The sequence below is a fragment of the Hydra viridissima genome, unplaced genomic scaffold (assembly GCF_058129835.1).
Source record: "Hydra viridissima isolate aposymbiotic clone 2 unplaced genomic scaffold, HvirCarnegie_v1 scaffold_2, whole genome shotgun sequence".
Lineage (NCBI taxonomy): Eukaryota > Metazoa > Cnidaria > Hydrozoa > Anthoathecata > Hydridae > Hydra > Hydra viridissima.
This window is the reverse complement of record NW_028324301.1, coordinates 21,999,428-22,015,688: the sequence shown is the minus strand read 5'-3', so window position 1 is coordinate 22,015,688 and position 16,261 is coordinate 21,999,428. Positions and strand designations below refer to the sequence as shown.

At 28.5% G+C, this 16,261-nt stretch overlaps 1 protein-coding gene across 11 annotated transcripts in view; it reads left to right on the top strand.

Annotated features, from left to right (window-relative positions):
- The first annotated feature begins 4,313 nt into the window (after window positions 1–4,313).
- LOC145185513 (uncharacterized) overlaps window positions 4,314–16,261 on the top strand; it is a 29,783-nt gene continuing 17,835 nt past the window's right edge. For 5 of the 11 annotated variants that reach the window (XM_080061486.2, XM_080061464.2, XM_080061457.2 and 2 more), the window contains exons 1-14: window positions 4,318–4,530; window positions 4,805–4,890; window positions 6,713–7,069; window positions 7,618–7,743; window positions 8,017–8,130; window positions 8,275–8,691; window positions 8,790–8,903; window positions 9,437–9,604; window positions 10,106–10,846; window positions 10,943–11,719; window positions 11,856–12,236; window positions 12,322–12,417; window positions 13,993–14,376; window positions 15,116–16,084. In XM_080061486.2, coding sequence (XP_079917612.2) covers window positions 4,827–4,890; window positions 6,713–7,069; window positions 7,618–7,743; window positions 8,017–8,130; window positions 8,275–8,691; window positions 8,790–8,903; window positions 9,437–9,604; window positions 10,106–10,846; window positions 10,943–11,719; window positions 11,856–12,236; window positions 12,322–12,417; window positions 13,993–14,376; window positions 15,116–16,084 — 4,708 coding nt within the window. In that variant the 5' untranslated portion in view covers window positions 4,318–4,530; window positions 4,805–4,826. Of the gene's footprint in view, window positions 4,531–4,804; window positions 4,891–6,712; window positions 7,070–7,617; window positions 7,744–8,016; window positions 8,131–8,274; window positions 8,692–8,789; window positions 8,904–9,436; window positions 9,605–10,105; window positions 10,847–10,942; window positions 11,720–11,855; window positions 12,237–12,321; window positions 12,418–13,992; window positions 14,958–15,115; window positions 16,085–16,261 lie in introns of those variants that run through there. The other 6 variants (XM_080061514.2, XM_080061505.2, XM_090078518.1 and 3 more) reach the window with 5 other exon arrangements.

Genomic DNA, 16,261 nt, shown 5'->3' with positions numbered 1-16,261 from the left:
CTATATTAAAAGAGCTTCTGGATTCCATGGTCCAACTCTTTGAGTCAAAAAATATTGCATTACATCTTTATTCGTTATCTTACTGAAAAATTTTAGTGTGAAAAACTCTCTATAGTTTTTTTTAACAGTTTTATTCCAGCTCTCCTGAGCTTCCTCAGATGAAAGCCCTTTCGGAACTTTTTTTTCCTATGACAACTGGATTGATAGCATCTTTGAATAAAAATACACAAAGAATTACGTAAAACCTTTTAAGAAGAACAGGATCCAGGCCTAGGATCTCTGAATCTTTTGTTGCATCATTGCCACCTGTTTTTAGCCATCTAGAGCCCAAGTTCACTCAGCTACAGCCTTAACTTTTGTGGAGGCAGCATTAAAAGCATATTACTTATGCATAGAAGTTATTCCACCTAAGTCTAAATGCAACTGCATTTGTCGATCTCAAAAATGCAATACCCCGATTAGTGTGTTTTGAATTTAATCTACAAGTACTGCAAACCCTGAATGAGAAAACAGAAGAAATGAAAGACTAACATTAGTAATCGTTCGTTATTTGCAGATGATGTGTTTGCCGTAACCACTATTAGAGTGGTATTTGATAGTGTACTTTTCGATAACTGTTTCGATAACAGCTGGACATAAAAGTTCTTTAGCATTACAAACAGTTTGAGTAAACTGAAATTTCCAAACAAAGTTGATAAAAATCGGACTCGTCGATGCTTTTCGGGTTTAAAACTACGTAAAATTGTTTTATTACACCTACTAAATAAATATTACCCTTTTTTAAGCTTTATATGCTTAAAGAAAAGTAATTTTTTTTTTTTTACGTTGAGTAAATCAATTTATTTATATAGTTTCACTGGCTACATAAACTTTCTTTCTTTTTGTTTGCAAAGATTCTATCATATAATGAGAGCATTGTTTGTGAGAAGGATACACATTTAAGCAAACTTTATCAAAAAAGTTATTATGCCATCTTTTCATCAACTTTGCCATGTAAATAAATAATGAATAAGTAACAACCGAAAACAACCAAAAACTATAAAAAGTTCAAAAAAAAAAAATTTAGAGAGAGAAGGAAAGAGAGATTAAGAGCGACTGATGAGTACGGTCGTCTCTTTACAAGGAGAGAAGAAGAAAAGAAAACGAAGTTTTAAAGAGAAAATAGAAGAAAAGAAGAAGAGTTTAACATTGATTAAAAGAGAATAAATAGAAGATTCAAATAAAAAAGAGATATATCTAATAAAAAGAAGATATAAAAAGAGGAGTAATTGATATAAACACTATTGAATACTGCAAGAAGCGTAAGAGAATATTATTTGTATTATATAAACGTTATGAGTAAAAGAGTGCTAACCATTACACACTAGTAGAACATTTGTTGAGTTTTTTTATATAATAGAGTATATTGAGGACGGAAAATAGAACCTTAGCCCTTTAACTACTAAACCTTGCCCGTTCCTAACCAAACTATTCCCAGACCTCGCCCTTTCCTAACCAAGTAATTCCACGCCATCAACCTTATTCCCAACCTCCATACACCCTTCCACTCAACTCTAAACCTAAACCTCCCTCTAACCTTTCCTTCAAAAAAATACAAAATTTTCAGACATTAAATAATTAACTTTATTCAAAAACGCTGCTCTCACAATGTTAAGAAAACTGTTCGCTTTTCTTTAGTAATTCTTAGGAAAATAAAAGATGAGATAAGTAATTGACAAAAAGCAATATATTATATGCAATATATCAAATGCAATAAAATTCATACAATAAATTATCTTTACAATTCAATAGATTAAGAAAGTTAACTAAGAATTAAAGCGCATAATGCTTTACAAAAAATTTTATTGTAAAAAAAAAAAAACTGGCGAGTTATTTTAGAATAATTATTAAAGTTTTTTGATGAAAACTTTATGATTATTCTGCAAGCTTACTTAAGTTTTCAGATTTCATAAAAAAAAGTAAAATTACGTTAATTAACTTTATTTGCCCAAAATTTAACCATTCCTTCGAGCGTGTTAAAATCTCGACCAAACATATCCCAACATAACGTTTTTAGAGTGATACTTAAAAAAAGATTTTTAAGCAATAATTCAAGGTATTTTATGATCAAATGATAAGTAACCGCTAATAATCGACTGATATTTTTTAATGCTATTTGATTTGTCATTAAGATCATCAAGATTGAGACTTAAAAACAAAGGATGGCTGCTAACTAAGTGCAACTTATTTCAAACAAGTTAAAACATTCAGGTTGGTACAAGATCAGACTGAAATGGCATTAGGAACCATCAACGACTTGATTAAAAAATAAAAAAGTTTTGGATATTTTAAAAATCATCCAAGAGAAAAATGACACTTAGAATAGATCGACAAATTGTCATGATGATGCAGGAAAACCGATTTTTCTCAGCACCAACAGTGGTCAAACTATATGAGCCCATTTACTATTCAAAATTGATTGAAAGGCAGTGGGTTTAACGCAAGATTTTCATGCAAAAAACCATTCCTTTAAAAAACCCGTCGAGAGCGAAGACTCGTTTTTCTTAAGAAATATGTAAGCATGTCGCTATCATTTTGAATGAAAGTTTTGAGAAATCCGATGGAGGTCAAAAAGTATGAGGAATGGAAGTCGAAGTATTTAAACTCAGTTTCATTCAAGGAACAGTGAAATTTGGTGGAGGCTATATTATGGTGAGGGGAGTGATAACTTACAATGAAACTGGAAAGCAGGAGTTTATTGATGGAACTTATGAACATTGAGGTTTATGCCAACATTCTCAATAAAAATCTTCAGGCCTCAACTCAATAATTGGAAATTTGCAGACAACGACCCAAAGCAAGTTTCAAAGATAACAAAAGAGTTTTTTAGGTTTAATTGCCGGGTCAAGGTCCAGATCTCAATTCAATTGAATACCTGTGGGCTTTTCTGGATCAAAAAGCTGGCGCACAAAGAAAGAAAAAAAGAAAGAAAAACTAAAGATCTTTCTTCAAGAAGTTTGGACTCAAATTGATACGACAAAGAAATTTATTGAAACAATGCAAAATTGACTCGTAAAAGTCAATAAAGTTAATGGTGGCCCAAGTCGATACTAAAAAAGTTCAAATTTTAATTAAGTGGAGTAAATTTTGATCTCAACTGCTTTGTCCCGTTACTTAACGTTGAAAATTTGTTAAGTTTGAATGTACTATTAAATTTTAAGCAAAGAATTCATGTAATAAAGTAAAAAAAAAAAAAAAAAAATGATGTTAATTTATTAACATAATTTTTTTTTAATCTGAATTCTTGATTAAATTTGCTTTTAGAATAATTGGAAAAAGTTTTCATCAAAAGCTTATTTTTTTCCTTAAATAAAAAGTTTAATTTTTCACAATAAAATTTTTTGATTCGGATACTTATCACTCTAACTGTATATCTAAGTAAAAATAATGTATTTAAATGTAATTAATTTAGTCTCTCGTTAAATCAGTAAAATTTCTAAATGTTTCTATTGGTGAATTCAGTTTAAAACATCTTGATTTAATAGATTCAATTCAATGGGGACCGCTGGTCAATTTTATCTCTTTGTCCATTTTTTCACCACTCTGTCCTACCTTGGGTTTAATGAAAGGTTTTTCAGCTGTTTCAGTTAGATTCTAAATATATGAATGATAAAATTAATTTTTATTTGAATTTTAAGCTGTTTAAAATCAATGTATTTAAATATGAAATATTTCAATAGTTTAATTTTTAAAAATTTCATTAACGACATAAAGACGTCCATTTAATTCTAAGTTTTAAAAGAAACTAGTTTTAAAAACCAAAACTAGCTTCTACGTAAGGTGTCTTCATAATTGGGAAAAATGGAAGTGGTAACAAATCTTATGTTTTGAATGCTAGTGGCGTCAAAATAGACAATTCAAGTGAACCTTTCAAAGCCTGTTTGGCATGTTTTTGTTTCACTTAAGCGTGCTACTGAAATTGGGTATTGGAAATTTACAGCTGTATTTTAGAATAACGGCTTTAAAATCTGGAAAACGCATAAATAAAACGCTGAGTAACAGGAGGTTTTAAGGACGAATATTTTATCTTACAAGCTCCTTTTAAGGCTTTTTATGTTCATTACTTTTTCTTTTAAATGTGTTTTTATATAATTAAAAATTTTTTTTCTTCCAATCACAAATTTAATTAGTTTTTCCAATTTTAATTACGATGGAGAATTTCAAAATTAATTTTTTTTTTAATTGTTTAAGTAATTGTTTGTCGAACATAGATTAATTGACCCCCCGAATTTTTCGAAAAAAAAAACAAATTAAGAAACGGGTGGATGGTATTCAGAAAGGTTGCACGCTTGATTGCTCTATATTGAAGCCATCGTTTCGTTATGATATCATTTGTGCATAACTTTTTGCAAAGAGCTCAACTAGCAAAAAACGTGCAAAACTTATTCTATAAAAAGCGAAAGTCCAAAAGTTGTTAACTTGATGTAGTTTTTACGTTTAGTTTCTTAGACACAACATTACGCATACATCTATGTTGGATAGAACACAAAGGTAAATTTCCTAATATTTTCAACCAATGATAATCCGTTTCATTAACTTAATAAAAAAGTAGCGTGAGGACGGCAGTGACCTTATGAAATGTTTAAACTAATTATTTAAATGGTTTTTAATGAGAGAGAAGAAGACGTATGACGGATAGTTGGAATCAACAACATTTTAACAATCTACAAATTTTGTTAACTTTTTTTTTATTATTCTCTGCGTTGAAACATTAATGAACTTGTTTTTCTTTCTCTCCATTAGAAATGAACTTTTCTCTTTTTAGTTGCTCTCTGTGACGTACTATTATGATAATATTTAAGTATATTTTAATTGTTACACTTTGTGGATTATCACATGGAACATCCAAAGGTAAGAATTTCATGTAAGAGTTTCTTGGCCAACATTAATTGCTCAAGATTTAATGTCTATACCAAAGTTCAAATAATTTTAAGCTAAATTTTTTATATCGTTTGATCCTATAAACCCTATATATATATATATATATATATATATATATATATATATATATATATATATATATATATATATATATATATATATATATATATATATATATATATGACCATGAATTCATGAGGATTTTATTACTCATGTTAGATTCTCTTTCTCGAATCTCTTGGATTTGGTGCGGATTGAGCGATTTTTACTATAACTTCAGTATTTTTATTATTATTATTAATTTTTTTTTTGTCTCAAACTTTTCAATCTTAACATTCTCACGTGTTCATTTGGTTCAAGATCTGAATATCGAGCCGGTTTTCAAGAACGTTTTTGACGTTTGCTTAGAACCATTTCAATTAACACTGTCATGCTGGAAAACCTGGATTCAATATTCAAACTGATGCATGCAAATTTGGCTTTTTTTGGCTTTGGCTTTGGCTTGCCTTGGACTCGATGCTTTTAAAGAAAAAAATATTCTAATTTGATCTTCTCTAATCAAATTTCTTTATTGCAAAAAACCTAATTTGCATGACTTTTGACAATTTAATCGCTTGATATTATTGTTTTTTTAACAAAAGGTTTTTTTTCGCGAAAAGTGGTCATAATAACCACTTGTTTTCAGAACATTTCCAATTTTTTTAATGACATTTACTGTAATTTTCGTTACAAAAAAATTCGTATTTATTTTGACTTCTCGAATTTATTTTTCGAATGTATTTATGGTATTTCATTGACCTTTGACGACCGGCCTGAGTTTGTTTCGAAAACTAACCCAATTATATTAAAGGGTTTTTTTTATTACTTCGATGTAATTTTTACTGTCCTTTCAACAAATAATTTTTTTTTAAAGGTTCACAAGCAACTTATCAAATTATTTAATTTTGTAAATTGCAACCACATTTATTGATATCAATTTTATGAACTCGGTGTTAAACAAATAGCGGATGAATAACATTGTTTCGAAGATAGGTTCACTGCAGTTGTCATAGTAATTAAAACAACACACATATATACATACATGCACGCACGCACGCACCCACACATACATACATAGATGCATACATGTATATATATGCATATATATATATATATATATATATATATATATATATATATATATATATATATGTATGTATGTATATATATATATATATATATATGTATGTATGTATATATATATATATATATATATATATATATATATATATATATATATATATATATATATATATATATATTCAGTTTAAAAAATATATTTTCAACAGTTAAATATATTTCAAAGTAAATATTCAGAACATAACTAAATGATTGACTATTTATTTAAAAAGTAAGAAAAAAAACTGCAGTTTTCTCATGAGAAAACTTTAATGAGAATACCAAGTGCTTTTTCATTCTTATTTAAAGCCATTTAAGTTTTTGAATAAAAATCAAAAAATTTCTTTATTGGCATAAATAATGATGATAAAGATATGACAAAATATTTGAGAAAATATTCTTTATAGAGTGGCAATCTAATATTTTTTGAAAGAAAAAAAAAAAAAAAAAAATTCAGATACACTTAAATTTATATTTGAGAAAGTTTGAGGCAGTACCACTTTTACTTTCATTTTATGCTAACAAAGTTTTTATCTATATTTATTCATATCTAAGATTATATTTTAAACATTGAATGCATGCAAATTAGTTCAGCCATTTTATTTTTTTTCTTTTGATTTTTACTCTTCCCTAGCAAAACGTGATATATCCGACTTGAAGAATGATCCAGTACTCAGTTCTCTTTTTGCTCCTGATAAGGAAAACAGCAGGACAGATAGGTCAATATATATACCAAATGATCAGCATAAAAGTGACTTAAATAAAAAAATTATAGAGAGCAGTGATAAACGGAAACGAGATACAGATTTATTGCCAGAGTTGATGTCATTAAATAGTAATAGCAATAACAATGAGCCAATTATCAGTAAACCTGTCCCTATACCTGATAATGATCCAGCTCTTCTTGTACTGGATACGTCTCAATCAGCAGTCAACCCATCTGCCTTGTTTTCTAATTTCTTACCACTTGCTAGTCCTGGTGCTCAGCAAGGTTAGTTTTCATCATGGTGTTTGGTTAACACTTTCAGTGTTATATGAGAGCCATTGGTTTGGATGTTTTAATTAAATTGTTTATGTTAATAAATACTTATCAAACACTTTACACAAAACAACGGATACTTGACGTTTCCTTAACTCAGTCACTATAATTTAAAATGTGGATATGAGCTGTAAATGTTCAAAAAATAGAAACTACATTACAGACATACAAATTATCTACATATTTGTCAATGAAATCTGTGTGTATACTAAAATCTTTTCTTGAAAAAGTTTTTTTAAAATATTAATGAATTTTGTGTGGCACACTCATCATAACACCTTACACTTTATGAATACATATCAGTTATCAGTATACCAACAACTTAGATGGTTTATATGGCTAAATACTACACCTTCAATTCACAGTGATTCTAGTACATACTTGTTGCTAATGCTGTAATACTAATTCTATAATATTACTATAAAACACAAGTGACATACTTAAACAGCACACACCATAGAAAAAGAAATGACAATAATATTTCTATTTAATCATTTTAGTTGTTGCATCTTTTCTTCCTTGGTATCCATGGTATGAAAAATCTAACTCAGTTATTAATAAACCACTTGCAATGAGTAAAAAATCTGTTTTGCCCAACATCTTTGAAGATATTATACCATTAACTGGTAACTAATTTATGACGACATGAACAGAATGTTGCTGACATAACTGATAAACTTATTAGTTAACAGTAATTTACATTTTAATGAATAATATTGACTGTAAAGCAGTTACAACTAATATTAAAAAACTTAGGCATTATACATATTCAAAACTTGTACAATATGTTACTATAAAACATCTACTATAGTATATTTATATAATATATATGATAATTTTGTAGAATCTAATAGATGGCAGTATCCTTAAAGGTTTTTATCATGTTATTTATTTTGCAGTGGATAAGAAAGCCGATGTTCCACATGCTCAGGGTAGCTCTTTTCCAGTTCAACTTAGAGTTCATTCTCCAAATGAAAATCTGATGGGAATAGTTCCTCATGTTGCAGAATATGGTAACATTTAAATAATCTTTTTAAGTACTTTTGTTGTTTAAATTATAGATATTTAGAGATTAAAATGTAAAAAAAAATGTAGTAAATTATCTTTTCTTCAACAAACATAATGATGTTAAAAGTCAAATTGTTTTCTATTTTAAGGGGAAACTGTTGCATCAATACAACAAGCTCAAAAACAAATGGAAGTTTCTCGAAGTTCAATTCCACATCCTTCTAATAACATTGAAATGAAAATTCCTGAAGGTAATCAAGTAATTGTAACAAAAAGTATTATTCCTAACACTATATTCACAAATATTCCTGCACCAGCAGTTGTCGAGAAGAAAAGCGTTGCTAAAGAAGAAAAGCGTCAATACATCCCCTCAATGCAATTAAATAGTTTGTTTTACCCTCAATATCAACAGTATCAAGTCCCACAATATGCAAACTTTATGCAATATGCTCCAATTAATGTTCAACAGAGTGCTATTCAGCAAGCATTTCGAAATGATATTGTACAACCAATTTATTCTCCGCCTATCATTCAAAGTCAGACTCAGCAAAGTGTTGCTTCTTCAAGTATGATTTTTTCAAAACTGTAGTTGTAGAAGTAATAAAAGTATTAGTAAAAATGAATATAAATTGTTATAAGTTAACAAATTATCAAATTATTTTAGATGAGCCTTGCACTGATCAATACCCAGTATGTTCAGAGTTTGCAAAGAACAACTACTGTATAAATTATCCTGATCTTATGAAAATTCAGTGCCGCAAGTCATGTGCTCATTGTAGTAAGTATATTAACAGTTTGTAGTTTCTTCCATATATGTGTGTTGATTATTATATGTTGAGTATTATTCCTTATTCTTTCAAAAAAACTCGTCACTCTTCAGTTTTTTTCTTTTGAACCTTTTTTGTTCCTTACATCAGGATTATTTTTTTTAAGATTGGAGACAAAAAATAGAGATTTTAAAATTTTAGCTCACTGCATTCTTACTTCAGTTTCTCAGAAGTTTACACTTTAAATTAAAGTCTGTTAATCCATTTGAATATATTTTAAAAATTTTCAAAACATTTTATATATTTTATTTACTTATATATTTATTTATCTTCTTCATAATTTTTTATCACAGTAGTAATTAGAGTAACTATAACAAAACTTCATTCTTTAAAAAGAAATTCAAATTTTTATGCTACTGTCAGCATTCTTCTTGATCCTAATATGTAATTTTATTTAAATGTGAATGTTCTGATTAAAATATTTAGTAAAATGATTTTTTCTCTTTTTTAAAGTTATAGTTCAAAATTCTTTTATGCAATTTAGTTGTTCTTCCTACATCTATGGAAACAGCAGTTGCTAAAAACACAACTTCTGATGTTACAGCTCGTTCAAAATCTAATCCCAAAATAGTAAGCAAAACTGAAGATTCTGTAGATTCCAAAGAGATGGGCTCAGGAGATGGTTTTACTACACAGAACTCACAAAAAATATGTATGACTGCCATTACCATTATCATTGTTGATCATATAATTTTTAATCTTTAAAGTTTTAGTTTTATGATTATTCTGATCATTATTCTGCCATGCTCCATAAAATGATCATTTTTTGAAGAGGGTTTGTTTCTTTTTTTTCTTTTTTATTTATTTACAAGTGTTGGTAATTAATATTTTAAATATCCTGTAGCAGTTTAATTAATCAAAAAAATACCTTGTAAGATAAAAAAAATATTAAATTAAAATAATCAATAGTGACTATTTAAAATGATGTTACATTTTTGTAACTGACTTTGTAAGCTTTCAATAAATTGATGAAATCTAAAAAGTGAATGCTAAAGTAAATTTATATCTTTAATCAAAGTACTTTTTAAGGATTTAGTGATCAAATAGTTTTTTACATCTGTCAAGGCTAAAGCTGTATTAATAAAAGAGAGTTGCAGATATTCTACTGTAAAATATTATTTTACTTTAAAAATTATTTATTTTCATTTTGTAGCAATCAAAATTACAACAGTTACTGTGAACAGGCATGATAAGTCTGATGAAAAAAGGAATGCTACTGCTATCAAACACAAAGGATCAGATAAAGGAAGGAGTGCTCCAAATACAAAGAGCAAATATAAAGGAATTGATGGAGAAGGAAGTGGTTCAGGGTCTAGTGGATCAGGGTATGATTATGAACATGGAAGTGGTCATAGTGGAGAGTCAGGATCAGGCTTTGTCTCTGTAACTCCAAAAGTTTTGAATGTTACTAAAATTCTGTTAAAAAAAAATAATACAAAACTACTCCATAGTACTGCCAAAAAATTACCTAAGGCAAAGATCCACCTTGTTACTGTTCAAAAGAAAAAAAGAAACAAAATACCTGCTAAGAAACACTTAGTTTCAAATTTTGAATTTGGTGAGTTTAAACTACCGGTAAAAAAGAGCATTATTCCTGTCTCATCATTAGCTTTTGCAGATAAAAATGGAGATGAATTAGAGAGTGGTTCAGGTGACTCACCAATTGAAACTCCCTCTGTAAAAAATAAAGCTATTTTTAACACTACTGCACAATCGCCAAAACCAGCTTCCACAAAGATTAATAATTCCAAGCATATAGCTAATGTTCCTAACAACTCAAAACCGAAGAATAAAAAAAGTTTAGGAAAAAAACAATCAGTGAGTTCAAAAAGCCAAAAACATGATGAAAAAATAACCAAAGAAAAGAAGAAAAAAGTCCAAGTTAAAAGTTCAGGTAAAGTTTATTCACACAGAATTATGTTTAAATTTAGATAACTTTATAATTGAGGTAAATATTTGTTTTTTGATTTTTTTTTCTTTGCTTTTTCAGTAACCAAGAAAAACAAACAATCAAAAAACACAAGCAATCCAAAAAAGGAAGTTAAACCAGTAAAAAGTGCAGTAATAAACAAGCAACCAAAGAAGTCAGCAGTAGTCAAAAAACAGGAGGTAAGTCAACAGGATGGAAATGCTAACTCTGCTGTAATTGCTGGTAGATATCCAAGGATTGATCTTCGTGCCATTGCAAATGCATTAGCTAAATATGAATCAGCTGCTCTAGAACTTGCAGGTGAATATCCAAAACCAGCACAGTTTGATATGACTGAATATCAAAGATCAAGTATACCTCATCCTGAAAATGTTTATGTCAACACTATTAACCAAAATATGGAAATTGCTAACCTTGTAACCAAAACTGAGAGAGATAAAAAAAGCATTATTCCAAAATATTTAAAACTTTCCACAGATGTTTATAAAGAAGCAGACTCTATTCTTGATACAGAAAATGCTGATAGCCTTGATTCTGTTAGGCGAAGGTTTGATATTCCTGGAGTAGAACCTACATTAAATGATTATTACTCTGAAACTGGAAAAATCAATCCATTCTCTTCAAAACAAAGCAGATATAAAAAGAGTCAAATTATGAAGGTTAAAACAATGAATACATCTTCAGATCCTTATGAGTATTTAAGAAATATGCCACCTGGTGCATCTATGGAACCTATAGCTGATCCAAGGAAGCGATCTAGTTTTCCCTCAGATCATTCTTTTCCTATTTTTCTTATGAAAGTATCACCTGCTGAACAGAAATATAAGCCAGAAGATGGTACGTTTTTTAAAAACTGTTGAAAAGATAAAAATAAATTTTAACTGGCTAAGTTTGTTTGTGAATTAAAATTAAAAGTTATAAATTAAAAAAAAGTATAAAACATTTTTTTAAAAAGTACCATTAACTTTAATAGCATCAAAACGTGGAAAAGTCCATCATCTGAATGCAGAAGGTTTGCCTATTGATGATAAAGTAAAAGAAAATGATGTTGCTTCCCTTATTTCATCTCAACCAGAAGCTTCTCATGATGCCCAACAAAAAGACTCAAATACAGCATTTATAGATCCTTTGAATGTACCTTCATATCCTCAAGCAATGCAGTATCCTTCCCCAACTTACTTGCAACCTGGGTTTTTACAGTATCCAGAAGCACCCATTCTTTCTGAAGAACATGCAGCAGTTTCTTCACCATTAGATTTTACAGTAGATCAGCTCACAGCACCAAGAGCAAGTGCTGCTTTTGCTCATGAAGATGCTGTTTCAACTGAAAATCAGCCAGGGAAAAACTCTTTAAGTGAGTGAACATTTTCTTACTTTTATCAAAATTCGACTGCTTTTTTAAAATTGATATTTTCATTAATACATATTTTTGCTTCAAGGGAGCAAAATGTTGAGTGCATTTTTTACTGTAAAAAATGGTGAGAATGGTCCGGATGAAGGATCTGGTTTAGGGTCAGGCGACAAGACAGGAAAAAGTAAGTTATTCTTATGTTTAGAGTTTCAAGTTGTTTGTCTAATAGGTACTTTTGTTTTTATGTATAATGTTTTGTTTTTTGTCATACAGAGTTTAAAATTGTTTCATGTTCATTGAAATAAGTGCTGTTTCATTCTGGTTCCATTTTGAACTCATGGCTTCCATTTTAAAAAATTCAAATTTCATGGTTTGCATTAATCAGTTTTCCCTAAACTTCATAGCCTGTTAGCTTGCCTATAAAGATTTTTTTTTTTTTTCACTGATTACACTACAGCTAATAAACCACGCACAAACATTAACTAAAACAATGACAATGCTATGGAATCTTTGGCATTTTATTCCTGTCCTATTTTTTGTTTGCTATTGTTGAAACCACCAGGCAAGACGGAACAAAAAACTTAACATTACTTGTCTTTACAGTTAGCGTTTGTGCGTTGTTTCACTTTTAGATAACTAAATAATCTAAAAAAAAATTTTCATACAATTCTAGATGATATTGGTAGACGACAAAATGTCTGGCCCAGTGGTTTCAAGAAATAGCCTAATGAAAACTGCACTGAGAAAAAATAGCTAAAAACAGAATAGAACATTTTACCATAAGACTTCAATGAAGTCGCACTTGGCTCTTCAAGAAAGATAATTGATGACTTCTAAAGATGCTTCATGTAGCAGTAAACACTAAAATGCACATAACCCTTTATTTTAAACTATTAATTGTTATACAAATTTGTTAGAATCTTAAATCTGAATGTTTGACTCACATTTTAGTTTTAAATTGTTCGTCCATGGATATTGTAAAACTAGAATTTTTTTATACTGAAATATATTTATATCATTTGTATTATCATTCTTGTTCTTTTTTTAAAAAATAACTTTAAAACTTTAATTTTCTTAGTAAGAAAGGACATTTGTTTACAAATTTTTATATTTTAAAATCCATATTTTATGTTTTTCTTACAGTTTTTTTTTTAATTTCTTATTTTAATCTACTTGCAGCTTTCAATTAAAAACAGTGTAACATGTCACAATTTTTTTACTGATTGTAATTTTCATTTATTGCTGTTATTTTTATTGCAATATATTAAAGTTTCATTTCCTGTATCTTAAATTCATTTCCATTATCAATTCCATTATCAAAATATATGCAGCAACAACCTATGCTAACTTTACAATTTCTTAATACAATTTCCAAAAGCATTTTTTTGAGCAGTTTATAAAGTTAAATGAAGAAGTTAAATCCAAAGTATTTGGTTTTATTTTGAAAGTTTTAATAATTAGTTAATTATTATATTGAATATAATAATTAACCTGAGTGTATTAATTAGCCTGAGCATGAGAATGTACATAATAAATACTTTACATATATTAAAAAAGTGTAATGTTGTTTATTTTTTAAATATTTAAATATCTAGAGATATTTAAATATTTGTATAAACAATAAAGAGTATTTGCAATAGCATTTATAATGGTATTTAAGTATTTATAAATATTCTGTTGTAATATTTCAGAATTTTAATCCTTTTCGGCTAATATTCTACATGTTGCTTTTGAATTTCTTTCTTTCTTATTTTTGTAGACAATTTTTTTGACATTGGTTCAGGTGGTGGGGAAGATTTAGCTGCTCATAAGTCATTCACTACACTTCATAATCTCCTCAAAAATGAAAAATCTAAGTTATCAGAAGATACTTCTAAAGCTTCAACAAGCGTTAATAAATCTAGTGGCATAAAAAACTCAGTGAAGCAACAGCAGGACTCCTCTGAGAATTATTTACAGTCTAACTTAGCAGCACTTACTCCCGAGAGTGGAAAATCAAATAATGATGAACAATCTATTACATCTGGTAGACTTAATAGCATGTTTACAAAAATGAGAAAAACTCAAGAGACTAATTGGATGCGTCCCAATCCTGAGTCAGAGTTAGCATCTGCCTTGCCTGAATCTAATATTGATTCTTCAGGTATTTTATTTTTATAGTTTATAAGGATAACTTCTCTTAAACAACTTGGATTTATTTGATACTGACAGTAGTTTTTTTTCTAATAATAAGTCTTTCTTTTATTATCTGTGGAATATTACAGAATTATAAATTTTATCTGAAATCTGTTTACAGATGGAAGGTTAAGCTCTACTTACAACACCAGCATAACTAGAAACCATATGTTTTAACAAAACTATTAAATTTGACAAAACTGAGAGCTACTAACCATAAAATCGAATACTTATTTTAAATAAAATCATTTCATAAAATCAATATAATACACAATAGATAACCATCCAATAAATTTATTTTGCTTATTTTTAATTTGTAAAATTAGAAAGGAGTTAACTTGAAACATTTACAAATACTTGCTATATATATATGCATGTCTACAACAAGACAAGAAACAACGTACTACATGATTTTCATTGTTTGTGCGTGTTACATCTCCTATATGCTTATTGTGGAACTGCAGAAATGTAACCAGAGTTTTAATTGAAAAAAAAACATTTATCATGTGACAACTTTCCGGACTGCATCTACTTGACGAACATCACCAAGTGAGTTGCCTTAATAATTTACGGTTACAAACAGCTAAAAAATGTTAATCGATGATCTCAAATTTTCATTTTATTGTTTACTTCTTGACTAGTGTTTGGTTGGAAGTTAAAAAACTTTTTAGTTTAAATTTTTAGCATTTTTTTTATTTACTATTTAGATTTCATTAATGTTCCAAGACCCTTGGTAAAAGAGATGAGAGTTGTTGTTACAAGAAAAATTAAAGGAAGTCCTATTTTACGAAAAGTGTCTGGAAATGCCCATATTTTTAAATATTCAATTAAAAAAGATAATAATCCCTGGAAACAAGTGGAGTACTCAACTCAGAAGAAGTTAAAGCTTCCACGAACTGAAAAGGGTTCTTTAATTGAAACCAATGATGATTCTAATCTCAGTTCTAAATTTAAAAGCCATAAATTTCATATCAATTTTAATAGAAACCCAGCTTACCATGATAATAAAGAAGAATATGATTTAGATAAATTTTCTATATTTGATTCACAAAAGTCAAAAGTTAAACACAAAATTAAATCTATTCCAGGGAAAATGTTTTCCAAGCAATATCCCCACAATATCAATAAATTTATTAACATTTCTCATATCAATAAAGCTGAGATTGGTTCAACACAAAAGCATTTTAGCAGTAAAAACTTAATGTCCTATAAAAATAGTTTTTCCTCTTATGAGTATAATCCCTTTAAAAAACCAACTTCTACAGAAAAGTTATTTAATAGAAGAAAGATTCCCTCTGAAAGTAAATACATTCTGCATTCTTCAATGCCCAAACTTCATGCTGAATCAATTGAAAATATAGTTAAGCATGCTTTAAAGAAAAACAAATTTGATACCATTCTTAGTCAAATAATGAAAACAGGATCAATCAGTGGTTACTACAGATATCCTTCTAATACGAGTCACTCCTTACATCCACCACAAAAGTTGTTGAAGCAAAAATATCCTTTACAATCATTAATTGGCCCCACTGACCGAGAAACAGTTCTGCAATCTTTTCTTCAAAGTGAAGGCAACAAAGATTCTCTTGATGATGCCCTTTATGATAACATTCTTCCAATTAATCACAATAAGAAGGCACCAAAAAGAAATAAAAGTCCTGCACACAGCAAGAGTGGTAAATGTCATTAAAAGAGTGCATGCTTGCAAACCCTGACAAAATCGCTATAATAATGACAGAAAACTGATATAAGTACATAGTGTGTTTCACAATATCCTTTTCTGTTTTTTTTTTTTTTAATATGAAATTATTGGCAAAAAAAAAAAAAAAGGCTAATATAGTAAGAACTTTGAC